At 50.2% G+C, this 27,707-nt stretch overlaps 3 protein-coding genes and 1 long non-coding RNA gene across 4 annotated transcripts; 2 read left to right on the top strand and 2 right to left on the bottom strand.

The window, feature by feature from the left end:
• LOC136936781 (methyl-CpG-binding domain protein 3-like) lies at positions 1–4,281 on the bottom strand. The gene is given in 8 exon segments (XM_067230413.1): positions 1–441; positions 474–615; positions 1,052–1,229; positions 1,331–1,421; positions 1,612–1,707; positions 1,709–1,743; positions 1,907–2,088; positions 4,197–4,281. Coding segments are annotated over 8 exon segments (765 nt in total). The 5' UTR covers positions 4,211–4,281; the 3' UTR covers positions 1–414.
• Positions 4,282–5,825: 1,544 nt separating this feature from the next.
• LOC136936748 (uncharacterized) lies at positions 5,826–7,229 on the bottom strand. The gene is made up of 3 exons (XR_010875193.1): positions 7,215–7,229; positions 6,652–6,828; positions 5,826–5,967 (listed from the first exon to the last, which is right to left on the bottom strand). It is a non-coding gene; the product is annotated as an uncharacterized lncRNA (long non-coding RNA).
• Positions 7,230–7,401: 172 nt separating this feature from the next.
• Positions 7,402–11,945, top strand: oaz1a (ornithine decarboxylase antizyme 1a). Its single transcript, XM_067230378.1, is given in 6 exon segments — positions 7,402–7,574; positions 10,440–10,506; positions 10,508–10,594; positions 10,721–10,896; positions 11,064–11,149; positions 11,269–11,945. Coding segments are annotated over 6 exon segments (660 nt in total). The 5' UTR covers positions 7,402–7,458; the 3' UTR covers positions 11,397–11,945.
• A 10,385-nt stretch (positions 11,946–22,330) lies between these two features.
• On the top strand, positions 22,331–24,739 carry org (oogenesis-related gene). The gene is made up of 8 exons (XM_067230708.1): positions 22,331–22,465; positions 22,691–22,768; positions 22,948–23,176; positions 23,369–23,526; positions 23,923–24,027; positions 24,175–24,253; positions 24,353–24,394; positions 24,615–24,739. Exons 1-6 carry the CDS (start codon positions 22,412–22,414, stop codon positions 24,208–24,210), a joined length of 660 nt encoding a protein of 219 aa, XP_067086809.1. The 5' UTR covers positions 22,331–22,411; the 3' UTR covers positions 24,211–24,253; positions 24,353–24,394; positions 24,615–24,739.
• The last annotated feature ends 2,968 nt before the right edge of the window (positions 24,740–27,707 follow it).

Genomic DNA, 27,707 nt, shown 5'->3' with positions numbered 1-27,707 from the left:
ACAACATTGTCTCGCTACCAATACGGATTCATAATAAAACTCCCAATTTAAAAAAATACATTATTGAACACTGAATGGACCCCCCCCCCCCCTTCCTTCCCAGTAGGAAAGTGCTCTCTCTTTCTCTCTCCCTCTCTGACATTCCGTTGCTGACAGACCTTGGTCAGCTGATCCTCTCTGTGATTGGTTGACTGGAGAACGACTTGGCCAGTCCTTATCTAACGCCAGGATCTGTGGGTGGGGCCCTACCAGCGGGCTTCATGGATTGGGTGGAGGTTGGGGCAGAGGCCTGGCTTGTTGTGTGGGTTGTCGGGGGGGCAGAAGAGAGGCCAGAGGAGGGAATGGGGCAGGCTAGGACTGAGCCCCAGGACTAGGACTAAGACTAGAGCTAGGACCCAGGGCTAGGGCCGAGGACTAGGACCCCAGACTAAGACACAGGACCTAGAACCAGAAGCTAGGCTCCAGGGCTATACAGTGTCCATTTCTTCCCCAGCGGAGCCCTCCTCCTTCAGGGAGCCGGAGTCGCTGGCTGCCTCCTCCACGCTGGCCAGCATGTCCGCCATCAGAGCCTCCTCCAGACGCTTCCTCACACTGAACACCAGCTCCTCCTGCTTCCTACACACACACACACACACACACACACACACACACACACACACACACACACACACACACACACACACACACACACACACACACACACACACACACACACACACACACACACACACACACACACACACACACACACACACACACACACACACACACACACACACACACACACACACACACACACACACACACACACACACACACACACACACACACACACACACACACACACACACACACACACACACACACACACACACACACACACACACACACACACACACACACACACACACACACACACACACACAGAGTTAGGGAAAACTGAATGGACAGATCAAGAGTGTGTCAAAGACTGAATGAGTGCAACAGACAGTACTGTGTGTGTGTGTGTGTCTGGCAATGTGTGTGTGTGTCTGCCAATGTGTGTGTGTACCTGATGTCCTCGTCGGTCACCAGGAAGGCCCTGCAGAGCGGCTGGGCCGTGTTAAGCCACACCCCCGGGTTCTTCTCCACGGCGGCAGACAGCTGACCCGTGATGGGGGCGGAGCTAGTGTGAAGGGCGCTGGCGATGGCCGACAGCAGGGTCTTATCTGCACTTCCTGGACCCACACCTGTGGGGGGAAAGGGGGGGGGTGGTTCAGTCTTTCACAGGAGAGCTAGCAGGGTGTCTGTGTGTGGGTGTGCATGAGAGAGACCTGAACAGAAGTCTCACCCTGCAGTCCTTTAGGCAGCTCCATGGTCTTCACTAGCTCCTCTGCGATGTCATATGCATTCAGACCAACTCAGCTTCCTCTCCAGAACAGCTTCACACAGACACACACACACACAAATCAATATTTCTGCTTCCAACTGACAGCTTGATGAGTCTAGTGGAGTTAAGCCTGCATCAGGGTGTGTGTTCCGATTGTGTGTGTGTGTCTGTAAGTCGCTCTGGATAAGAGCGTCTGCTAAATGACTAAATGTGTGTAAGTGGAGTCTGGTTGCCACGGTCACCTGTCTGGGTTGGTCCACGGCTTTCTGAGGGTCCGTCTTGACTTTGTTGCTAGGGTGGTTGGTAACCTTGGTGACGGGCTGTTTGAAGATTGAAGCCCGTCTGTCTGACCGGGAGGGACGTGTTCAGGTCTGCTTACCCTGGGTGAGCACACACACACACACATTGTATGATTACTGGAGGCTGCAGTATATCAGATGTTGATCAGAACATGAATGAACCATACAGGAAGTCTATATGGAGTGGAATGTCTGCCAATATACAATGTCTCCATCCCTCCATCCATCTCTCCTCCACACACCCCTACCTACCCCCCTACCTTGGTGAGGTTGTTGTTGTCATAGCGCAGGCGCTGGCGGTTCTTGTTCAGCTTGCTCATCAGCATCTTCCCTGTGCGGAAGTCAAATGAGCTGAGGTCCATCTGGTTGCCCAGGTAACGGGCCAACTGAGGCTTGCTCCGAAACTTCTTCCCGCTGGGACTGGAGGAGAGAGCAGGGAGAAAACACACACAGTGAGAGAGGGAGACAGACGAGAGAGAAAGAGAGAGAGAGAAGGCTGAAATGACCAAACATGACAGCTGCAAACACACAACTAGACAACTGTGTCACTGTCATACACGCACACAGTCCACATAACAACTGTTCCACAACTGTTTCCTTCAGTTGAAGTCAACAGACAGGTGTAAAAACGCACACTGTTGTCACATCACACGACAAACCATCGGACTACACACCGAGTTTAATGAGTGAACTATGTGCATGTTAACACAACATAGATCAGTTCTGACCGGTTTGACTAGACAGCGTGGCTCGGATACATTGTTTCAGAAGAGAAACATTGTTCTCATTCTACGCGCGTGAAAACGGCCAACTTGTAGGGACTGAAGTTCTGTTTTGATTCAAGTTATCGATTTTAATCGTTTAGCTGTGGCTGGAAGGGCCGAAACATGTCTTATTTTAACTTTAAGTTGTATTCGATGTGTATGGTTTAAGTGCAGTACTTTGGAGACTTTGTACTCACTAAAAGGTGAAATGACTGCACAAAACAATACGTTCGAGGATGAAGTCTTGCTACCCTGCAGGACACACAGGCCTAGCACAAACTACTCTACCGACCTTTTCTCCTACCTCCCCTCGCCGAGAACAAATAAAATCGCTTATTTGTTAATTATATAGCCCATGTTACTTAGGGGGGTACAAATATATCTTATATGCGGAAATGTTTCGATTCCGGACGTTGGACGTTTACGGTGACTGAAGTCTACGGGATAATTTTCAAAAGCTCATTGTCCAACCATTTAGGGTGTGTGTGTTTATGTGTGTGAGAGAGAGGTGGCCTAGATAGCCATACTCTAACTCCGCAAATAGAAGTCCAACATCCCCTCTCCGGCTTCTCCCGGTCCACTCCCCTCCCCAAGTCACAAACTAACCCAGCCCCAACCAACCCTCGTGTAAGGCCGCCCGCACTCCTACACAACACCCCCTCGTCTGCCTCTTAGTACCTAAAATAATAGACATCGCTCTTCCCCGCTGACAAACCGGACTTTCTCGTCACTTCTTCCATTTCCAGCCTTTTGGGAGCGCCGAACACTCCCATCTCTTCTTCTCCATAACTCTCCGGCGAGTTTAAACCGAGGTCTACAAACTGCTGCTCTCTCTGCGTTTTCCAAAACAATCAAAGATTAGTCTAGTTTTTCCGTGTTTTGTTGGCTTTACTTTTCTGTGTGAGTGGCACGCTCCTACGGATTACAGGATTGCATCTCTTTGTCGTTGCTGGGTATATCCCTCCGCCGTAACCTTATAGCCTCATCACTACCTGACTGCCTAGCGGGGGCAGTCAGGGCTACATCCGCCACGAAAACACAGGACAGTAAATCGCTGCCTATCATTCTGGAAACCGATCAAAGTCATTGACTCAACGCGCATTTGTCGCAACAATGTAACACCAACAGTAATGCGTGATAATGGCACGCCAAAGACCCGTCTAAAGGTGTCCATGAACGATTTTAACAACGTTCAAATTTTTAGCTATAAGTTTCATGTTACGGACTAGCCGAAATGTGGATATCGTTTTCCATCACGACAATGCACCCTGTCATTCGGCATTGTAGAATATGCCCTAATGAATGAACAAAGGGATAGATTGAAGCTTGGATTACTGATTTGAATTTGAAAACTATGCAATAATTTCATATAATACTCGTCCGGTAGGAAATAACTAATGTATTTCATTCTGCCGAATAAGATAGCCTACCTATCTATCTGTGTCTGAACTGAGGGGAATGCGACTGACATATACTATCGCTCATTCTGTTCATAGGCTAATACAAATATATAGGAAAGTAATCACTATGCAATGTTTTAAATCGCTGACGGTTAGAATAGTCAACATAGTTCTATATTTGGAATATGTGGCGATTTGCGGATACTCGAGACCACCGAACGCCTCCGATCTCGTGCCCCCTAAACGATGATTAAAAAACCTCAAATGTATCAAAGCACAACAAAACGACACATCAAACATCAAGACACAGGCATTCCACATATATAAATCGACACACCACTATACTCCTTTAAAGAGTACTTACTCGTTTTTGTCCATTTTATACTATCTCGGTTTCTCCCTTTCGGTGTAGTGTTAAATCCCTTCTCCCCTCTCCTTGGTCGTTCCCCTCCCCCTTCGATGCCAGAAATGAAAGACATTATCCGCGCAGAGAATCACAACAGACCCTATTTGGCTGATGTTAATGAGTATCAATTGGGGAATTTTCCACACAGAAGCCCACCTCTGTGTCTACAGACAATACCGCCAGGTAGCCTTGACTACAAGCACAGGAACAAATCGTCACAGGTTAAACTTATGTGGCAGTGAAAGTTGAGAATTGTTATTTAGTGCATAACATAACAATCATCATAAATATCTAGCATAACAATTGGAATGAAGGGGGGGGGGGGGTAGTACATAGTGTACGTGGACATTACAGAAAACACAAAACTTTGACATAATTTAATAAACTCACATTTATTTAGAGAAAATATAAGTATGAATCATAAAGTTCTGCAGAGCTCACATAAGCTTAAAATACAGTCCTCACCTCCCATAATTCTGAATAGTTGGCAGCATTGTGGCGTGGGTTTGACAAGACTTGTGTGGGTACATTGCATCTTTTCTCATCACAAACATAACATATTGATGGTTTAAGAAAAGGACTGTCCTAATTCATACAGACTTTATTCGACATAACACAAACAAAACAGCTCAGCCCCCCTGTGAGTCACAACACCACCCTGTGAAAACGGCTACAAGCCCTCCATCACAGGGATGAATTAGCAGTGGACCGCCCCACTGAAGCAAATGAAGAGAAGCTGGACATCCCTATTGTCCCAAAACGCACCTGCAGGCAGACACAGTCCATTAGCAGTAGGGAGGAAAAACTGCACAACTTACATTTACATTTACATTTAGTCATTTAGCAGACGCTCTTATCCAGAGCGACTTACAGTAAGTACAGGGACATTCCCCCGAGGCAAGTAGGGTGAAGTGCCTTGCCCAAGGACACAACGTCAGTTGGCTTGACCGGGAATCGAACTGGCAACCTTCGGATTACTAGCCCGATTCCCTCACCGCTCAGCCACCTGACTCCCAACCTGACTCCCAACAACTTCACACTTTCTGTTTTGTTTTTGTATATTCTTTTGGTATTTTTTGCTTTATTTGTTTTGATAGTGACAGTTGGAGACAGGAAAGGCAGGGGAGCGAGGGGATGACATGCAGGAAATAACCCAGGCTGGAATCAAACCCTTAGCCTTTGTGGTAGTAGAGGTGGTTCCTGGGTAAATCGTTTCTGTCTAAATATGCTAGTTTGTGTTAACCAGCTACCATTAGAGATTGCATCCATGTAATGTAATACTTCATATATAATTAAACACGTTACTATACAATATCAGTTTGTGATTCTGTCACACTGATCTTACTGTTGTGTCCTATGTAATCATCTTTCTTGGAGGTGACAGATTAGGAGTGTTTTTTGTAGACAGTGCCACCTAGTGGCCGTTGTGGTTAACATCCTTATAATATATGTCATACAACATAGGTTAACTGGGCAATATCCATTTCTGAATCTGTTCCACTGATCTCTCTTGGAGGTGAACGATTGGGAATGTTTTGTAAAGCCCGGTCAGTACACTACTGTAACTCCCTCTACTCTCACTCACGTTTGAACCGCCAACGTGACTTTCTACTTGTCGTTCTTGAACTTTCCGTTGACGTAAGGGACCCAGTCCAGGATAAGTCGCCAGTCAGTAAAGTGGACCAGTGCCACTCCACCCACTGTTCCCCAGCACACCATGTTTGGAACCCTGTGGAGGAAACCATTTTTTTTGTTAAAAGACCACGAGGGATTAGACCTCGATTCATTGTTTATTAGAAGTGTTCGAACACATAGGATCGTTGATTAGACAAAGACATTAAAACACAGAATATTCTACATCTGTTAGATGGTATTTGAGCTGGTCGCTTGAGGACATTTCTAGGAATAACTTGACTAGATAACCTGAGAGTGATACAATTTCTCTCAGTTCTCATAGACACACCTTACACCCAAGCGTTCCTGCATATTAAGGCTTTAGTTCACACTACTACTGAACAATCAGAACCATCACTTTACCCTCACTGACAGCGTTAATATCAAAAACAGAACAGACCAAAACAGGAAAGACCTATGACAATGTTGTCATGTACTACACAGCTAACTGATCCAAAACTAGTAAACATGATTGTCTTGCTTAGTATGCTAGCTTGTAAATAACCTGGCATTTCTAGACACACACTCTGGAAACAGCAACCGTAAAGTAACTAGCTAATTGGCAAAAAACTCAAATATAACTCAGCTAGCTAGTCTAAGTAGCTAATAAGCTAACGTATGGTGGGTCACGAAAGGACAGGAGATTTAGGCAACCTTGTTTTCAAAACTGTAACCCGATAAAAATCACAAAATACCGAGGACCCACACGAACATCATGCTATCCTCCTCTCCAACTTACCACGTCCTTAAAACTGAAATATATTTGGCGCCCACCACTTTATTTAGTATTTTTACCACCATTCTGACCTTCCTTGGTCGCTTGTCAGCTATCCTATTTTATCTAGCAGCTCGCTCGCTTGCTGTTGATGACGGTAGAGGGGCTCATGGAGGACCCTAGGAGCGGCAACTCATATGCCTGTCGAAAACAATAAAAAACAACCAAACCCAGTAGTATCACAGCTTTTCGTGAAGAAGTCACATGAATTATGTGTACATATTTTACCCTGCGTCTTTGAGTGTTTAAAAAAGTGTTATATACGTTTAATATTTTATTATATATAATAAATCATCTAAATAATCGTGCTATTGTCTCGCAGATATCCAAGTCTTGACAATAGCACGAAACAATTTATTGCAATAAGGAAATGTTTTCTGACTGATTCGTGCTAGTAAGACGCTAGACTATTGTGACGATTTGGCAGATATATTGGTGTATTAAGGATGCTTTTTTAATGGCTTCTGCAGAGCTTGATAACGATATCAACAGATCTGTAAAGAAAAATAACGGCAAGGATAACTTACGTTTGGCATAAACAAAAAATTGCACACTTATCCGCAATGACTAGATCACGAAAAGCTGTGGTATTGAGTTTAGAATGAACTTTAGACAGTATATTCGTTCACAGCTAAAGGTTGTCACGTACTTCACGTCACAGCTTTAGGACACTCCCCCTCCTTTGTGAGTGGCCTCTAGCACCCCCAGCAGCCCACGAGAACACTTGGAACGGAGAAGCAAGAGAGATCTGCGGGCTTGGAAGTTGGCCGGATGGTTAAATCCAACCTACAGACGATACTAAATAGCCACTGTTTTGTCAGAGAAAAAGAGAGAAACATATCCAAAATGCCAGTTAAACAGACCTGTAATAAACCGGAAAGTGAAAGGTAAGTTAGACAGATTTTGGGGATCAAATTGGAATCAGCAACAAAGCTAGCCTAGCTAGCAAGCTAACTCATACGCACAGTGTGACGCGGGATCCGTCTATTTGCTGGAAGGTATCGATTTTATGACACGATAAAAAATGTAAATGATTACTATTTACGGGCCATATTTAATAGTTAAACTTGAATGTCAACTAAGCTATTATAATATGCTTTCTAGCTAACGCGTGACATTGGAATTTGATTTAAATTAGAAGACTGACGTTCTGTTTTAAGATATTGACGCGGCCTAGCTGGCTAGAATTAAAATGTAACATTAGCTCAGTAGTAATGTACAGCAGTATTTGCTACCCTAGCTAGAGCTAACTAGTATAGCGTAGAGACCAAATAGTGCTAGCTAGCACTAAGAGATCTAGGTTCAGTCCGTGTTTACGTTGCTATCTCGCTAGCTAGTTATATAACACCGGCCTATGTAATCATTTTGATATTCATGTTTTGGTGCCTTTTAAAACTAGAATCGTAATTTGTAGTTGAAAATTGTGTATGTCGTCGCACAACGTTTTATAGACATTTAGTTCAACGTTAGCTAGCACTAAATAGCATACATCTGAATTAAGTTAGCTTTTTACTGGCAGCGTCAGTTTAGTCAACAAATCTTACGGAGTGAAATGGGATGGTGGACAACACCGTCAGCTTTAACTTTACTTTTTAATACCGAAGCGCCGTTTTCGTCTGGTTAGAAGTGATTGCACGGACTACTGTGTAAAGGTATCTAATCGAAGGTTCTAGAAACGTCAATCGTTGATAACAGTCGGTCACTTTGTACGTGCGAGAACGGGTTTCAGCTCTGGAAATGTGGGTCATGGTAAGTCTACACCAATAATGTGGATGCTTTCGCGGTCAGTCTGTCTGCCATAACTAGTTATCTACCTGTCACGGCTTCATGTTGACTCTTAATTTCAGTCATGTAGAGTAGGTTCGTCCTCTTGAGTTAATAAACAACAGACAAGTTGGACTCTATCAATTATGTGTCACAAAGCTGTGTATGAACCCCACAGCTTGTCCATATGAGCAAGGCCTTGTTAAAGTGTGCAGGTCTTTTGCTGACAGCTATGGACACAAGCATGCCAGATTCCTTGAATGAGTTCTAAAAAATACATTTAAAAAATGTAGTAATACATTTTTATATATATTTACATGTACATTTCTCTTTTTATTTTGAATATCTTGTCATGGGTGAATTTGTTTTTCTCCACACCCATTGAACATTTCTGGTTCACTAGTTCGGCCAGCGCATTGAGTCTGTGGTGCCATGTGACGATAGCAGCTGTCGCCAGCTAAGCCTCTTCCTCATCGTTCAGTGCTGTGCTGAGCTTATGGGGATTGGGAACAATGTTGTGAATGGCGCAGAGCTGTTGAATCTGTTGTTGGAACAAGTGCAGGTGGAATTTGACCCCTTCGGTAGGGGCCACGGATAGATATTTACTGGGGCTATCGCAGCTATGACAGACTGGCTGGCTGTGATCTCGAGTGATTGACCAATAACAAGAAGGGGAGAAAATATCCTCTGGTTCTCTTTACCATTCCCCCCTGTCTGTGATCCAACTGCGGACCTGCCTGGGTTCCCCTATGCAGAACAGGCCTCCTGTGAATCCTTCACGCGCGCTGACAGGAGGCTCGACGATGAGTCCCCAGCGTTCACACCCCGGCTCCACATATAGCACGGGAGTGGCGCTGACGTAGGGCGGGGTGTGGGTGAGAGCTGCTGCCGGATGGAAGGCAGACAGGCAACATGGCCTCTAATGGATGTTCCTGTGAGAAGCTCGAGGGACAGCACAGCCCTGTCCTAGCCACTCTAGTCTGGGGACAGCACAGCCCTGTCCTAGCCACTCTAGTCTGGGGACAGCACAGCCCTGTCCTAGCCACTCTAGTCTGGGGACAGCACAGCCCTGTCCTAGCTACTCTAGTCTGGGGACAGTGGAGTCCTAGCCACACTAATCTGGGGACAGTGGAGTCCTAGCCACACCAGTCTGTCAGGCAGCCTCCTCCATGCCCCATCCAGAGTGCACCTCAGTGTTTGGAGAGGGAGAGGAGCCACAGTCATACCTAATGCTGTTACGCAACCTAGGATGGCTTCTGGCTATCAGGATAATACTCAGTAATGGCTAGTCAGAGCTGGAGAACACGCGGGTCTGGACAGACAGGATTATCTCTGTCATCAGACTATTTAAGTCCTCAATGGCCATGTGATTAAGTGGACTCAAATCAACCTCCTAAATGGGTCCTACCAGATTCACACACTGGAGGTTCTGTTCCCGTGGCAACCCGGCTCTCTTCTGTGGCTCTCTTCTCTGTATTTTTCCGTTGGAAGGGGGCAGGTCTGCCAAGTGTTTGGAGGAATGTCACCTGCCTGTCTGCTCTGCCTCGCCGTGGGAGACAGAGACCTTCTCTGATTGGTTCGCGGGGTGGAATGTGTCACAGAGGCACCGTCTCCTTGACAATGAGTGAATGAGTCATCTAAACATCGGGAGTGTTGGATTAGAGAGTGCAGCGCTCACACAAGTCAGATCTTACACAAAGAAAGCTGGTCCACCTCAGGTCTTCAGTTACCTATGGAGTTACCGTGTAATCTCCAACAAGCCTGTCAATCATAGTTGGAGAGTGATGGAGTACATTGAACTTTGACCCCTGCTGTAAATAAACAGTACTGCTAACGTGGCCAATGTTTGACTGGAATCGCTCATGTACGTCCAGGTTGATCATCGTCTACTCTGGTCTGGAGTGTTGGGTGATCTACTAGTGATGCCTCCATGCCTTGTCTCTCAGTTCACTGTGTGTGTGTGTGTGTGTGTGTGTGTGTTGCAGCAGCTCCAGTAGTCCTTGCCGGGGGCCTCTGAGCGTCAGTAACCTGGGTCCAGGGCCTCAGTGGTGCTCCTGATGACCCTCTCCCACCATTGAAGATCCCAGGTGGGCGAGGGAATGACCAGCGGGATCGCAATCTCTCAGCCAAGCTCTTCTACTCCGTGAGTGTGACCGCCTGCTGCCGTCGGCCCCGACGTCTAGTACGTTCATCCCACGAGAAATGAACGAAATCCACCTCTTGTTTGTTCATCTCCCTTGTCTGTCAACCTCTCCCTCCCCCCCTCCAGGATGCTCAGCTGCTGGTTCTGGAGGAGGCCCCGCCCCCCAACAGCCGCGTGCGCTTCCTGCTCTTCGAGTCTCGGCGCTCGGAGGGGCGGCGCGGCGCGTGGAGGGGGGCGTTGAAGGGGGGGAGCATCTACATCGAGATCCCCCCCGGAGCCCTGCCAGAGGGCTGCAAGGACAGGTCAGGCCTGCTACTCGATCGCTGGGGGGGTGGGTGGGGGGTGGGGAGAGGGTGGATGTGTTGGGCGGGTGTCTGGGGGGAAGAGGAGAATGTGTGTGGGGGAAGGGCGCGTCTGAGAGGGCTAACTTTTCGGGTTCCCCTCCACACTGTTCCTCCCCTCCCTGCAGCTTTGCGCTGGTGTTGGAGTTTGCGGAGGAGCGGCTTCAGGTGGATCACGTCTTCATCTGCTTCCACAAGAACCGAGACGACCGAGGTGAGCTGCACACACACCACACACACACACACGGTCTGGGAGCCTCAGGGTTGTCCACCTTTCCAGCCGTACTGACCGTGTCTCCACCCCCCCCCCCCCCCCCCCTCTTCTCTCCTCAGCATCCCTACTGCGTACTTTCAGCTTCCTAGGTTTTGAGATTGTGCGTCCAGGCCATCCCCTTGTCCCCACACGCCCCGACGCTTTCTTCATGGCTTACAGCATCGAGCGCGACTCCGACGAGGAATAAACCTCCCCGATCTCGCACACTATCGCTTCTAGTGTTTGTCCCTCTATCCCTCCCTCCTTCCCTCCCTCCCTCAACTCCCCACCCCCCCCCCCCTTCCTCACTTAAAGTAATTATACAAACTCTTAATATGGAGGTTTCCTGTGAAGTTGTTTTTCCTTGTTTATGACCTGTATGATGTGCTGTATTGCGATGACATTTGCACCAGTGTACCATGTTGAGAAGCAGGAATGTACCAACTACCCAGTAAACCAGGGGGTGCTTATCCCACCACTGTAGTAATTATCCATGATGCTCTTTGTGTCTGTGTTGATTTCTCTCCTCCTCTCCTTCCATCCACCTCTATGATCATCTCTAGGATGTAGTATTTATGGTTAAGATTCCATGCATCATATCCGTGTAATTTGTTTGCGTGACCATCTTGCATCATGATGTTGATTTATTTTTATTTTAATGTGTGCATGAATATTGATTTTCTTAGTTTTGAGTCGATGATATTTTGCATGATGTACCAGTGTGCTGAATAAAAAGCTTATCAGCTTGACAATGTTACTGTACTTCCTGGTGTATTATTAATAAGGAACATGGGTGCGTTTTCATTAAAGCTGCTTTACATGGATGTGACGCTAGTTCCACTGAGGGTTGAAATAGGACAGGAACAGTGCGAAGGTCTGACAGTTTAGGAATCACATTTGAATTCTCTGTGAGTCAAGCATTGTCTTTATATAAAAATCAATCCCTCCCTTCTGAGGAGAGAACAGTCTTTAGCACAGGCTGAAGGCATGTTTTTGTACAAACATAATTGTTGGCACACTGGAAAGCATAGCATAAAACAAATTGCACAATTAACAACCCAGGGGAAAAATAAAATACTAAAAAGTATACTTAGATATAAGTGCAACATACAAATATTAAAGTTGTTCATAATTATATTAATGTAAAAAATCTTTATAATTTAAGTACCGGTACTTCTATTTGCATAGAAAAATATAAATGCAAATGAGATGCAAGCATAGTCTTTACCGCTTTGAAATACAAGGGTCTTCATACGGTCAGTCCAGCAGAGTGGAGGTTCCCCAGGGTCTCAGTGCCCCTCTAGTTGGGGATGTTGTGGAGCCCCAGTCGAGCTGTGGCCCTCAATACGGATTCAGGGTCAGTCTGAGAGAGGTAGTGGAGACACAGGAAGTCCTCCCAGTCCAGTCCAGACTGGTCCCCATGGAAACCTTTCTCTGCCAGCTTCAGGACCAGCAGAGCTCGCTTCACTGAGAGCCAGTTACGTACGATGGAGGTTTCAGCCCCAGCCTCATCCACAGCCCCACCTCCAGCCCCGGCCTCATCCACGTCTCGAGCCCCAACCCCCTCAGCCCCTCCTCCTCCGTCAGGATGGAGACTGAAGAGCCTAGCCCGAGGGCCCCAGAGCAGGACCTGCAGTATGCCCACTGTGTCTCCTATCTGCAGCCCGCTCCCCTCCTCCCTGAGCCAGCCGCTCAGCTGCTGCAGCCCTGGGCGGTACGGAGAGCCTGCCTGGGGGAGGCTGGGACTCCCTGAGCAGGGGGAGGCAGCCTCCTGGAGGTGAAGGCAATGCTGGATGATGGCCCCAAACTGGGCCTGGAGGGCTGGAGGGGGCGGGACGGGGGGATACAGAGCCGTGCGATGTGCTACGACCACGCGAGGGGTCCCCCACTTCCTCCATAACGCCCGAACCCCAACTCGGATCTCTTCCTTCTTTCCACACCCCGTCATTTCTTCCTCCTCGCCATTTCTGTCCTCCGCTCTTCCTGTCCCTTGGTCCCGTTCGCGCCCTCCTCCCTCTCCATCGTCTCCCACGGTCTCCCCCTCCCTCTCCCCCTCCTTCCCCTCTCGTCCAGGCCACAGCAGGAGCACGTCTCGTGGGTGCAGCTCCACGCAGGTGCATGCCCCGTGGCCGTCAAGCACCTGGAGCCCCCTGGCTAGCTGCAGCAGAAGAACCCCCAGCTGACTCTCATACCCCCGGCCCTCAGCCCCACCCAGGCCCCTGCCTTCCTCCGCAAAGTCCTCTAGCGTGGCACGGGGCAGGTCCCTCTCCAGGGTCACCCTGCACCCTGTCTGGAGCAGGGAGGCTACGCTCGGCTCTCTGGTCTCCCTGCTGCGCTTCAGGCTCCCGGCCGACTCGACGGCGCCCTCGTGTGGTGGCAGCGGTGTGCTGCGGCCAGGCTGCGAGGCAGGGGAGGGCTCCTGGGGGGGTGAGGGGCAGAGGTCGGACTGGGGAGGGAAGTGAGCGAGGACCTGCTGGATGTTGATGTGAGGCGGACAAGGGGGGGGGTGAGGGGAGGAATCGGCGCCACGGCTCACCTGGGACAACACACAGAGGAAATACAACATCAATTACTTATTCAGGACCAACCAAGGATCTAGTGCAGAATCTAATTCTATTTCAGAATCTAGTTCTAGACCACAATCTGGATTCTAGTCCAGGACTATTAATCCTGAAATATTGAGTCAAGGGACATCTGGTTGGTCATGGAAAGCTAACTCTTTTGCACATGATGCTAGCAGTCCTTCTCAAACAAGGGAAAGACAAACGTCATAGCAGTCTATCCAACATTCCGAACAGGTGCTGTGCAGCACGTGTTGGCAGTTTGGAGGAAGTTCAAGTGTGTGGTGTGTGTGTGTGTGCTTTTGTTTGTGTGTATGAACACAAAGAGATAGACTGTGGTTGGAGCCCTGCTTGCCATATATGGCAGCAAATAAGGACGATATGTCTCTCTCACTCTTCCCTCTCTCTCTGTCCCTCTCTCTCTCTTTCACCCTGTCTCTCTTTCTCTCCCTGTTTGCATCTTTCCCCCGTGTGACCGTACCTTAGCAGCCAGCACCTTGCCTGGGAACACGGCGCTGTGCAGGCGGTAGTAGAGAGCGCCCCCTATCTGCCGGGGCCGGCAGTCCCACAGGAGGAGGTCCTGGGGCTGGAGAGCCCTCCCAGGCCCCCCGTCCCCTCCCCCCAGGAGCTGCCCAGCCTCCAGCCTCTCGGCCACGCTCCTGAGGAATAGCAGGTGGCGCTGTTGCAGGCCCTGGGAAACGCTCGCGTGACTGGCCAAGCTGCAGAAGAAGTGAGGCAGGAGGCGGTCGGGGGTGTCGAAGCTGAGCTGGGAGAGGGGCAGGAGGGTGGGTGGGGGCGGCTGGACGGGCCTCTGCTGGGGGGCCGGGGCAGAGGTGATCATGTAGAGGGGGTTGTCATAGCTTCGGGGGCTGTGGGGGGCTGGGGGCAGGGGGGACCAGCCTGGGGACAGAGGCTGGGGCCAAATGGGGGACAGGCCGGGGGACATGGGACATGGGGACAGGGGACACAGGTAGCCCCCTGGTAGGGACAGGGTCCTGACCAGGCTCTTCTTAGGGACGGGGGGAGGACAGCTGTCGGAGAAGAAGCGTTCCTGGTGACACAGAGACGGGTCTGGAACACAGAGCACAACCATAGATCAGACACGCATGAACAGTTTCTTCATTCAGCAGGAAAAACTGGGGGGGATTCAGGGAGGGATCCCTTCCCCCAGAGACACAACAGTGTTGGCCTCGGCCTACATAGCTCTGTGGGAAGGCATTTGGCTGCAGATCAAGAGGTTGCAGGTTCAAATCCACCCTCTATGACCCTTTCGATAAACCATTTGCTGAATAAATATATTTCACTGATATAGAATTGAATCCAGCCTCGCAGACAGGTGAAAAACAAATTCCTCCAATACACTAGTTTGTGATGTAGGTCAGGTCAACCTTTACTTATATTTAGTTCTTGTTGAGGGTTGTGCGTGTGAAGGATGTGAAAGGAGTGTGTGAGAGGGGTTTGTGAGAGGGGTGTGTGAGAGGGGTGTGTGAGGTGTGTGTGTGTGAGGGGTTTGTGAGAGGGGTGTGTGAGGTGTGTGTGTGTGAGGGATTTGTGAGAGGGGTGCGTGAGGTGTGTGTGTGTGAAAGGGGTTTGTGAGAGGGGTTTGTGAGGTGTGTGTGTGAGAGGGGTTTGTGAGAGGGGTGTGTGAGGTGTGTGTGTGAGAGAGGTGTGTGAGGTGTGTGTGTGAGAGGGGTGTGTGAGGTGTGTGTGTGAGAGGGGTTTGTGAGGGGGGTGTGTGAGGTGTGTGTGTGAGAGGGGTTTGTGAGAGGGGTGTGTGAGGTGTGTGTGTGAGAGGGGTTTGTGAGTGGGGTGCGTGAGGTGTGTGTGTGAGAGGGGTGTGTGAGGTGTGTGTGTGAGAGGGGTTTGTGAGAGGGGTGTGTGAGGTGTGTGTGATGGGTTTGTGAGTAAGCTTCAGGTCTGGTTTCAGGTGCAACTTCCTTCTTATATGATGAAAGGGAAGTCGAATGGTGCACAGGGAAACTGCAAACAGACAGAGCCACACACACACACAGACACACACAGACACACACAGACACACACACAGGTACACACACACCACTGCTTCTCCTTTTCTCCTTTCTACCTTCTTTAAACATATTTGGAGAATGCTATGAATCATGTTATTGTGTTCCATGCAGTTGTAGTTAGGCTTCATCAAATCTTAATGATAATGTTAATTTAATCAACATGGAGTAAATGAATGGGGGTGCTGGGGTGCAGTGAGAGGTGGAGGTGCAGTGAGAGGTGGAGGTGCAGTGAGAGGTGGAGGTGCAGTGAGAGGTGGGGGTGCAGTGAGAGGTGGAGGTGCTGGGGTGCAGTGAGAGGTGGAGGTGCAGTGAGAGGTGGGGGTGCAGTGAGAGGTGGAGGTGCTGGGGTGCAGTGAGAGGTGGAGGTGCTGACCGTATCTCTGGTGGATGGGGCAGAGGGCAGCCTGACAGTCTGTGGGCTCAGAGAACACGTCTGCGTTGGGGCTGTGGAGCTGGGACACCCTGGGACTCCACAGTCCTCCCTCCAGGTCTGCACTGGAGCTGGAGTACATGCTCCTGTCCACACACGCACACACACACACCGTCACAAACACAATACACACATATCACAGACACATGTAACACACACACACACGGAACAGACACACACACGTGTCACAAACACGAAAACACACGGGTATAACAGACACATGTAACACACACATGTAACACACAAACACAGACAAACACATAAGCCATAAGGCTTGATGAAACCTGTGGAGCTGCACATGGGGCTTTAAATGATACGTTCTAGGGCTGAGTGGCCAACCTCTCGTGGTGTGTGTGCGTGTGTGTGTCGAGTGAACTCGCGCGCGCGTGTGTGTGAACGGGTCTTACCGGCGCTGTTTGACAGGCAGTGCTGGTGGTCTCTGTCTCTCTGCTGGACTGGTCCTGGTCTCCATCCCTGCTCTGTCTGCCTCCACTCACAAGATCTCTCTCTCTCTGCCTCTCTGCCTGTCGTTCTCTCTCTCCACCTCTGCCTCTCTTTCTCTGTCTGTCACTTGTTCTCTGTCTCAACGGGAACCTCAGGGAGTGTTATCTGTTTCAGCAATCTTTGCTTTCTGAGGTCGGTACCGGAAAATGCGTATTTGTGTCTCTGTGTGTGTATTCCTGTCTGTGTGTGTCTGTGTGTGTGTGTGAGGGCAAAGCTCTCTGTCTAACCTCAAGTACAAAATGAGGAAGAACAACCACAAACCCTTCCACTCGACACGCTCAGTTCTCAGGCAGGCACACAGAGACACATCTACACACCCTCACACACCCTCACACACGCTCACGCACGCTCACAAACACACAAACACTGCAGGCTGAGGGGGCTCAGAGGGGGAGAGGGGCCTGGAGGCTGGGGAGGTAAGGTGGGGAGGGGGGCCTGGAAGCTGGGGGGATGAGGGGGGTCAGAGAGGTGCCTGGAGGCTGGGGGGATGAGGGGGGTCAGAGGGAGAGGGGAGCCTGGAGGCTGGGGGGATGAGGGGGGTCAGAGGGAGAGGGGAGCCTGGAGGCTGGGGGGATGAGGGGGGTCAGAGGGAGAGGGGAGCCTGGAGGCTGGGGGGATGAGGGGGGTCAGAGGGAGAGGGGAGCCTGGAGGCTGGGGGGATGAGGGCCACCCCTGACGTAGCCCCCTTATCAGCAGCAGCAGTGAGTCCCCAGAGGTGGTCTGTATTTACCAGGCACGCCGCAACAGCAACAACCGCCCAACGAAATATCACACACTACGGTATTAGAATGTCACCATCACACACACACAGCTAACCAGCCATTTGAAATGTCCGACCAGGCCCGCGCTGATCAAACACGTGCACTCTGCGGAAGAGAAGCAAAAAGCCAATGCTATTCTCCTATCTCTGCTACGGAGACCATGTGTGTGTTGATGTTTAAACCTGTCATCTCCTATCAGCCGTGGAAGACTCTTCACTGCAGTGATTACATGGAGATATGACGGGGCTGAAGAGAACTTGGGTCAAGGGGTTCGTTTGATCTGGGTTTATGGAGCGCGCTGCACGGGTCTTCTGTTTACAATGAGGAGCACTCTCCCTCTTACTGATGCTAATGCTGAGAGGAGGAGGGAGGAGGGAGGGGAGGTGGGGGGGAGGAGGGGGGAGAGGGAAGACGAGAGTAAGGGAGAGGGAGAGGATGAATGAGCCGTTTTTATAGGCTGAAAGAGGGCATCACATATGGCCCGTTGTTCTCTCCCTCTCTCTCTCCCTGCACCTCTCTCTCTCTCCACCCCTCTCTCTCTCTCTCTCTCTCTCTCTCTCCCTGCACCTCTCTCTCTCCACCCCTCTCTCTCTCTCTCTCTCCCTGCACCTCTCTCTCTCCACCCCTCTCTCTGTCTCTCTCTCTCCCTGCACCTCTCTCTCTCTCCACCCCTTTCTCTGTCTCTCTCTCTCCCTGCACCTCTCTCTCTCTCTCTCCACCCCTCTCTCTCTCTCTCTCTCTCTCTCTCTCTCTCTCTCTCCACCCCTCTCTCTGTCTCTCTCTCTCTCTCTGCACCTCTCTCTCACTCTCGAACCCTTCCTCCAAGAGACCCTTTATATTCTAAGGACCTGAGAAACACCTCTTGTTCTTACCTCTGTGCGTCAGACAATGGCCTTAATGGCCACACACACCTCAGAGACACAAACACAGCACACACAAAGGGCTGTGGCCCTCGTGGGAGTATGTATAGACAGCACAGAGGACAGTATGAGGAGAGAGGTGCAGGGATGTGGTGGGAGGGAGGAGGAGAGAGGAAGGTGGAGGGAGAGAGGAAGGTGGAGGGAGAGAGGAAGGTGGAGGGAGGGATGAATGGTGAGAGGTGTTAAATGATACAGAGGTGACCAATATGATAGGAGCGTCACTACCTCAATTATGGATCCAGTCTGAACTGCGTCCTTCTACCCTCTGCGGGTAAACATTTCGCTGTTCAGATTCTGCTGTGTGTTCAGGTGATGTGTGTTCAGGTGATGTGTGTTCAGGTGATGTGTGTTCAGGTGATGTGTGTTCAGGTGATGTGTGTTCAGGTTATGTGTGTTCACGGTTCAGTATTTAGGTTGGGCAGCAGTCTGCATTAGCATAAAAATCAATGACACAAAACTGAAAAAAGTGTAAAAATATATTTCATTGATAGAAACATTGTGTTTATTCAGCACCAACAGCAGATACATCAGGAGAGATGTAAAGACAACACTGACAGATTATTCATTTAAAATGTTATACACGAAAGTTTGCACAAATACACTGCTCCACTCAGACACGGCTGGAGCTCAGAATCAGAATTGTGTTTATTCGCCAAGTAAGTCTCTCAATTCTCCCCTCTCTCTCTCTGTATGTCCTCTCTCTCTCTCTGTCCGTCCGTCCGTCCCTCTCTCTCTCTCTCTCTCTCTCTCTCTCTCTCTCTCTCTCTCTCTCTCTCTCTCTCTCTATGTCTCTCTCTCCATCTCTTGTGTTGTACTCCTGTCCTCACTGGGAAGTGAAGTGTTTGCGTAAGACCCCCCAGAGCCTTCGTGTTGGTTTTCCCTCCAAGGAGGAGGAGGAGGGCAGGCTCCAGGCTGTCGCCGAGCTCCTGCTCAGCGTCTTCTTCTTTGATACTTCTGCGGCGTGTGAGGAAGTGGCGTCCTTGGAGAGGTGAGGCGTGTGGAAGGTCCTCCGGGAGATGGGTCTGGGGTTGGCGGGGAGGCGAGAGGTGGAGGCTAGGGAAGGTCTGGGGTTGGCGGGGAGGCGAGAGGTGGAGGCTAGGGAAGGTCTGGGGTTGGCGGGGAGGCGAGAGGTGGAGGCTAGGGAAGGTCTGGGGTTGGCGGGGGCACAGGAGGTGGAGGATGAGGAGGTGGCAGGGGCGACGGTGCATGGCGTGGAGCCGGGCCCCGGAGGCCTGTCGTGGCTCTCCTCCCAGGCCTGCGGACGGCGCAGGCAGAGCAGAGCCTCCTCGCTCGCCATCTGAGGGCTCCTGCTCAACGTCACAAACCCATAGGGGGTGGTGACCTTCTCCAGGTGTGGCAGGGACAGCGCCGCCCTGCTGGCCGCGTCCGGGCAGTGCCGGTCCTCCAGGTAGGGGAAGGAGCTCCCCCTGCGGACCGGCCTCCGGCCCAGGGCGAGGGGGTCGGACACGGAGCGGTGAGCGGGGCGCCCGGGGTAGGGGCAGCTGGGGGAGCACGAGGAGAGAGAGGAGGGCGACACGGACAGGGAGCACATCGTGCTCTCCAGCCCCAGACCCTCGTCCGTGTCTCCCTCTCCGCCTTCTCCCGGTGTCCCTCCTCCTCCGTCCTCCGCCCGCAGGCAGACCGGCTGCACCGACAGGCTGGGAATGGTGAAGCGCGGGACGCTGCCCGGTGTCAGGATGTTGGTGTAGATGTTGTCTTTACTCGAGTGGCTCTCCGGTCCGGAAAAACTCCCCAGAGAGCGTGCGCCGCCGGTGGCCCACAGCAGGGCGCGCAGCCCCGCGCTGCTGTGCCTGCGCTCCGTCGAGAAGTCGCACGCGTCCGGTTTGCCGCCGATCCGGGCGCCGCTCCCGATAGCTCCGACGCTGACGGTGCGTGTGACAGCCATGCCGGTCTCCATTGTGACCGTGAGCTCTCAGCGCTACTGAGGGTCTGGAAACAGGATGGTTTCAAGGCTGTAAACACGCAGCTTTTATCCTTTCCTCCCGTCTCTCCCCCTCCCGGTCTCTCCCACTCCAAACGCGCAACCTGCGTAAATGTTAATGCTGATGTGACGGTGTCACGACGGAAGCTCCTTGTGTGGTTCTGTCTCTCTCTCTCTGTCTCTCTCTGTCACTCTCTCTCTCTGTCTCTCTCTCTGTCTCTCTCTCTGTCTCTCTCTCTCTGTCTCTCACTCTGTCTCTCTTCCTCTCTCTCTCTCATTCGAGGGCACCACGAGATGCATCACAGTCGGATGCAGAAATAGCCCCAAGTGCACGTTATTGTATTCCTTATGTAGATTACACACAGAGAGCGTGCCTGCCTATTATTAGCAACAGATAGGCGCACTTTGATAAATGTATTCAGCCATGAGTAGGCCTGTCTGCATTCACATGGCTAATGTACCATTTCTAGTGAAAATGTGAAATATACAATTTCTAGTACAGACAGTAAAAGTTCTAATAAATATATGACACATACTAGGGGTGGGCAGATCGATCTAAAGCAGTGCTTCTCAACCCTGGTCCTCAAGTACCACCTGTCCTGCATGTTTTAGATGTTCCTTGGCTCCAACACACCTGATTCAAATGCATGTTCGTTACCAGGCTTCTAAAGTGCTAGATAACGACCCATGTATTCGAATCAGGTGTGTTGGAGCAGAGAAACATCTAAAACATGCAGGACAGGGGTGCCCTGAGGACCAGGGTTGAGAACCACTGATCTAAAGTATTGATAGTATCGATACCAACGTTGCTTTCGGTATTGATCGATACTCGCGTGATGAGATCGATCCTTAAGTTTCAATTTCTCTTCTCTACATTCGGTACATAACTCCCTTATAGTGGTTGTGCAAACACCAGCTCACTTTGCTCCTCCTCATATGTTTATTTGTGGAGATGTTTGCTCTTTTCTAGCAAAAGTGACAGAGGGGAATCAGGGGATACACATTATATCAGGCCGTTTTTCACCTGATATAATGTGTACCCCCTCCCCTAACATGCAAAGGAGGGTACACATTATATCAGGTGAAAAAACGGCCTGATATAATGTGTATCCCCTGATTTCCCTCTGTCACTTTTGTTGGAAGAGCAAACATCAAGTAAACGTATTTATTTAGGAAAACCCTGTCCAGTCTTCCACGTCGCTATTTGTTACATTTAAGAGGTGAATTTGAAGTGCAGCAGTTAAACTCTGCTTCTCCAAGTGCACGCGCGCTTCCTCGGCCAGGGGATGCAAATCCTAGCGGGGATAAGTGCTTTGGCACGACACTGGTGTGCACGTGCAGTAACATGACCCAGCAGCACAGTATACTAATAGTATTTTTGACAAAATTCTTTGTCCTGTGTTTTATTATGATCATAATCATGATCAACTAATCACAAATCATTCAATGGTCATGAACATTCAAATTAGCATATTGATGATGGATTCACTTAATAAATTATGAGGCATTGCTTTCCCCTACACGAAAGTAGATAAGCTTCTTTTATAAGTAAAAAGTATCGGTATTGGTATTGGCAATACTGGCCCTGTATTTACTTGGTATCGGATCGATACCAAATGTTGCAGTATCTCACACTCCTAACACATACTACCTCTAGAAAATATACTGTCGACTAGGGATCGGTTTCTGATTACTTGCTAAGTGCTTTCTCCCAGATTGTGATCTGAGTTAGTTTCGGGGGCATTGAAAATTTAGACCACAGTGACATCTAGCGGTTAACTCAAATGATAACTCGAGGGATTTAGGGAGCACGATTTATGACCGTATACTACAATTAATCTGTATGTTCATATGCTATAAGTATCCAATTTTTGGTTAATATTTCAAGAAAAGACACTGTCTACTCACCACAGCCGTTAATTGTGCTGAAGCATGTTAAGTGATTCAAGTGATTTGATAATTAATTGGTCAACGTCTGAACGCAGTGATTGGTTCAACCACGTCATTCCAGAGGTACATTTGAACTCGCACGAGGTCAACAAACCATCAGTCCGCGAGCCGGCCTCTTTAACAGCAGTATGACTTCCGAGAGCAGCGTCAACATCGAACAGAAGGGAGACACAAGTATTCAGGTGAAAACATGAATACACATTCAGATTCACGTTCAGGTGAAGACATCGCCCAAAAGACGCGACGGAAAGTTTGAACGTCGAATCCATTGCATAACTAGTTAGGTCGTTTCTTGAGCTAGCTATGACATCAAGTGAACGCGTGGGTTAGTGTCGGATATCTCAGGAATTTGAGCTAAATGGCTTTTGTTGACTTGAGTGACCTGACATTGCGTGTTTTACCTTCAGGAAGTTTCGGCGAAGAGAGGTGGTGTGGTTAGAACCACTTTCTGTCGCCTTTCCCAGTTTTGGCCCATCAGCCTAATGGTAAGACACCCTCGTTAGCTTGCTATTTTATTTGGCCACGTACTGAAGGACTTGGTTATCTAGCCTGACGAACGCTTTATAACTTGGTTGGGTTTAAGAGTATGGATGTGAACAAAGATTCAATTTTTATTTTATCTTGACAACTTTGTTTTTGTTTGCAACTCGCCTGTCGTGAGCAGATGCGCACTCTCCGTGGGTTTTGGAGGCTGTTCGGGTTCTCTACCTCGGAAGAGAAGGCCGTCATTGGACCAGTCGGCGAAGAAGTCGACCACTCACCCCGCCAGTGCCTCTCCGTTCGCAAGCGCCTCAGCCGCTTTACCCGGCTGCTATTGGCTATACTGCCCCGCCGTGTGCAGGGCGCCCTGGGATACCCCGTGTGCACAAGCATCGGCTGCTCCCTCTCTCCAGGTACCGGGGGAGTTAGGCCTCCAATGTTCATTCTTGAGGCGAATACAGCACAAACTTTTTAATTGTCATTTAATGTTTATTTTTATTTTTATGAATTTCCAGTTCAGGGAAATTAAGTAACTTGACTAGAACAACCACTGCTATGTAAATACTCCTGCTTCCTGTCACATGAGCCGGTGTTTCCTGTGGCAGAGTTGCGTGTGTCGCCCACCAAGCCGTGTGGGAAGGGCAGCAAGAGGAAGCAGGATGACTTGGAGGAGGATGATGAGCAGGAGCCAGTCACCTGGGCGACCTGGGTGAACCAGGAGCTGGCAGAAGAGGAGGACTCAGCTGTGGACCCTGACTATGAGGTGATGACCCCCCCCAGCCCAAAGCTATGTCCTAGTATCAGTTAGATGACTGTGTATATAGGGACTTCCAACAAGCAATTTTTGGGGCATTTACTTAAGCGTGAAATGGTTGAGCTTTATGTAATATAAACATTAAGTTGGACTTGTCTTGTTATTTGACAACTGTTTAACTATGAATATTATGTTTAACTTGAATGTATCAGTTTTGGACACACGAGCAGAGAATTTATGGGCCTACTGTTTGTCAACTCCTGAGGGGGAAAAAGCGGTCTGTCCCGCGCATTGATTCAGAGCGTGCACGGGGAGAGAGGGGGGCTATTCACATCAATGTATGGGAAAACGCTGCGCGCACTACCAACCGTGTCACCCCCGATGACCCCATGACCTTTAACCCAGGTCAGCCTGGGGGAGACTGACAGTGAAGAGTACTGCTCTCAAAACGACACCGAGTGCGAGCTGGAGCTCCAGCACGGCCTGGTCGTCATCGACGACCTCGACACGGTACGCGCTTCTAGCTCCTAACTTTCACCATGCGACCATGACTATCTTGGTGTGGGTTGGGGAGGGGTGGCAGCATTGACTGTGTGTGTGGGGGGGACAAACACACACCTGATGACCTGTGACCCTCCCTCATTTGTACCCCCACAGCCGGAGACTGAGGAGCACAGCGGTCAAAGCGAGTGACTGAAGACTCAAGCACGGCCTGCTTATCAAGGACTTGGAAACGGTACGCTCCTCTCGCGCTCAAACCTCACGAGGTTCACCCTTACACACGTAGGATAACGTGTGTAGCGTCAATCCTGCTGTAATGTGAGTCCCTCTGCAGGGCGCGGTGAAGTCTCCTGTTGAGTATGGCAGCTGACATCAGGTAAATGTGAGGCACCAGCAACCATTGTAAATATTGTGCAAATATTTTGGACTTGAACGAATGCCTCCGAACTTCCTGTTGAAGCAGGAAGGTGTTCTAAATCTTGTACTCGCAAAAGGGTACATTCCTGACTACTGAGATACTTTTTTTGAACTTTCACCTTTTTGATCTGTGGTACTTTCTAGATGTTGCTTTGAGGGTTGTGTTTTCTGTCTGTCAGGTTCTGTGATTCAGCTGTCATCGGTCTCTACTGGACGATGTCTGTCTCTCCTGGATTACCCCTTCTACGTACAATGTGATGTTTTTCTATGTCCTGTTCAATAAACATTTTCAACTTTAACACAACCTCTTAACTGCGGTTCCTTTCCTAGCCAGTAGGTGGCAGTTTGAATCCAATATTTACATAAACCGTAGTGGTGAGGGGGTGTTTGTGTTCATCTTGACAAGATCTGTCCTTTCAAATATGACCTGAAGTTGTGAATAGAAATGGGCTATGGTTTTCCTGTGCTACATTAGACATGGTGGCTCTTACAGAGCTGTCAGGATAATGCTCAGATTACACGCTGCCTCGCGGAGATAATTAAAAAACGGGAGGGTATGATGTTTCTGGTTGCCTCTCCACTGACCTGTCATCAGTGGGTTAATTGGGAAGTGCTGAGTTTTCTGCCACTGAACTTTGGACGTCTAGTCGCCTGCAGAAATTAAGATAAAACTGATTCCTCACATGTTGGGGGAGATGTCTACCTGCTGTGTGACCTCTGATCTCACATCTGCTTCCTGGTACCCGTGACCTAGGCTTGTCTTTCACCCACTTCCTGTGCCCACGGATGTCCTAGTAGCAGCCAAAGGGCTTTTATAGATGTTGTTTTAGTGCAGACTGGAGGGGCTGAGTCACAGGTGCGCTGCAGGGTGTTGAGTGGAGGTAATGAACATGCAGGACAGATGAGGGGTCTGGTGGCCCCCTGCCTGGTCTGGTCCGTGTGGGAGGCTGGCTAGAGTGCCCTGGAAATCTCTCTCCCTAACCTCTCCTCCACTCCCTTCTCATTCTGTTCTCTCTTCTCTTCCCCTCGCTCCTCCTCCTTTTCCCTCTTCTCTCGTCTCTCCCTCGCTCCTCTCCTCCTTTCCCCCTCTTCTCTCGTCTCGCCCTTGCTCCTCTCCTCCTTTCCCCCTCTTCTCTCATCTCTCCCTCGCTCCTCTCCTTTTCCCCTCTTCTCTCATCTCTCCCTCGCTCCTCCTCCCTTTCCCCTCTTCTCTCATCTCTCCCTCGCTCCTCTCCTTTTTCCTTCTCATCTCTCCCTCGCTCCTCTCCTTTCCCCCTCCTCTTCTCTCATGTCTCTCCCTCGCTCCTCTCCACTCTTCACCGGCGACTCCGGAATGTATGCTTGTCTCTACTTCTTTCATCTAACCATCCTCCCTCCCTCTCTCTCCCTGTGACTCACTGAGGTGCAGACCCATATTGTCCTTCCTTGTCAGTCTTCCTTTTCTGTCTCTCCCTGTCTCCAGACAACGACAGCTTATATAACCAGAGCAGGTTAACTCGGGTCCTCTTCAGCCCCGCCTTGTTCATTTTTCATCTGCAACAAAGCTATTAGCCTCTGAATGTCAAAACACAAGAATGCTCTTGTTTTTCGTCATCCCCGCTCGGGGGAAAATGCAGTGTTATACTGGATGTCTGATACTAACTAGACAATGTTGTTCGGCTAGCAATGAAGGGACAGCTATTTCACACAAGTAATCAATGTTGGCGTTCAGAACAATAGTCCAACGTCTTCATCAGTTTCCTTATATTTTGTATTTCTCCCCACGTTTCCGCCCTTCTCCCTGACACCCCGTTTGTTAAGCTGTGGAGCGCCAACACTTCTATACCCCTTTCCAACCCTCGCTGCAGAGCGGGGAGAGGAGTGGAAAAAGAAACGAGGAACCCAACGAAGGTGGTTTTTTAAATGTACTGTGAAGAGGGGAGAGAACAAGAGGGGGGGAAGGAGGGGAGATGAGAGGGTACAGAAGGAGAGCAGACGGGGGGGGAGAGGGTTGAAGAGAGGGTGGAGGGAGGAGAAGAGAGGAGGCAGGACAGGAGAAGAGAAGGCTAAGCCTGGGGTCGGAGGGATCAGTCATAGCGGGCTACAAAGCAGGGATTGACGGCCCCTGGGGATTCTGCCTCGCTGGCTGACTGTTAGAAGGACGGGTGGAGAGGCTGTGGGGGTGAGAGAGACTGTTTATATCTTTTGTGGCATCCCCACATTTTTTTCCCCTCTCATAGCTTCAATTGATCTGCAAGGTGGTTCCAACCCGTCCCTAATAAAGGTTGTGCATGTGCAGGCAGGCTGTCTCCCAGCAGACTGTCCTCCAGGCAGGTTGTCTCCCAGGCAGGCTGTCCCTCAGGCAGGCTGTCCCTCAGGCAGGCTGTCCCCTCAGGCAGGCTGTCCTCCAGGCAGGCTGTCCTCCAGGCAGGCTGTCCTCCAGGCAGGCTGTCCCCCAGGCAGGCTGTCTCTCAGGCAGGCTGTCCTCCAGGCAGGCTGTCCTCCAGGCAGGCTGTCCCCCAGCAGGCTGTCCCTCAGGCAGGCTGTCCCCCAGGCAGGCTGTCCCTCAGGCAGGCTGTCCTCCAGGCAGGCTGTCCTCCAGGCAGGCTGTCCCCCAGGCAGGCTGTCCTCCAGGCAGGCTGTCCCCCAGGCAGGCTGTCTCCCAGGCCGGCTGTCCTCCAGGCAGGTTGTCCCTCAGGCAGGCTGTCTCCCAGGCAGGTTGTCCCTCAGGCAGGCTGTCTCCCAGGCAGGCTGTCCTCCAGGCAGGCGGTCCTCCAGGGTGCTCTGCTGTGTGTTCTCCTGGTGGATGATGCTGTCTCGTTGTGTGGTGATGGATGACAGCAGCACTGGTGCATGGAAGCAGTGTTATTGGAGGGTTTATGATGTGTCCTATACTCCATACGGCTGGGAAGGACTTCGGTAGTTCTCTCTCCTTTTTGTCCTCTCTGTCTCTCTACTTCTCCCTCTCTCTATTCTCTGTCCCTCTCTCTCTGTCTCTCCCTCTTTCTGTTCTCTCTTCCTCCCTCTCCCTATCTCCTTCTCCCCCCTCCCTCCCTTACCCTCCCTACTTCCTCTCTCTCTCTATGAACCTCCTCACCTCCATAGAGCTGGTGAGGTTTTGTCCTGACCCTCTTTACAGCTGTCCTAACCCTCGCCCGGGAAAGGCTCTTTCCCTCTCTCTCCCTTCGTCCACCCCCGGCTCTTTGTCACCTTGACTGACTGGCAACAGGTGTTCCAGTGTCCCTGGGTCCTCAGCCTGACCTGCAGCTAATACCTATAGGATTACTAAAGCA

The sequence above is a fragment of the Osmerus mordax genome, chromosome 27 (genome assembly GCF_038355195.1).
Source record: "Osmerus mordax isolate fOsmMor3 chromosome 27, fOsmMor3.pri, whole genome shotgun sequence".
In the NCBI taxonomy this organism is placed as follows: domain Eukaryota; kingdom Metazoa; phylum Chordata; class Actinopteri; order Osmeriformes; family Osmeridae; genus Osmerus; species Osmerus mordax.
The sequence above is the reverse complement of the archived record's forward strand: the minus strand, read 5'-3'. Positions and strand labels throughout refer to the sequence as shown.

Bases quoted from the DNA above. Each gene is read 5' to 3' on its own strand.
- org (XM_067230708.1), top strand. From the start codon at position 22,412: ATGACTTCCGAGAGCAGCGTCAACATCGAACAGAAGGGAGACACAAGT. The intron at 22,466-22,690 runs GTGAAAACATGA...TTTTACCTTCAG, and splicing joins AGGGAGACACAAGTATTCAG to GAAGTTTCGGCGAAGAGAGG. The intron at 24,028-24,174 runs GTACGCGCTTCT...GTACCCCCACAG, and splicing joins TCATCGACGACCTCGACACG to CCGGAGACTGAGGAGCACAG.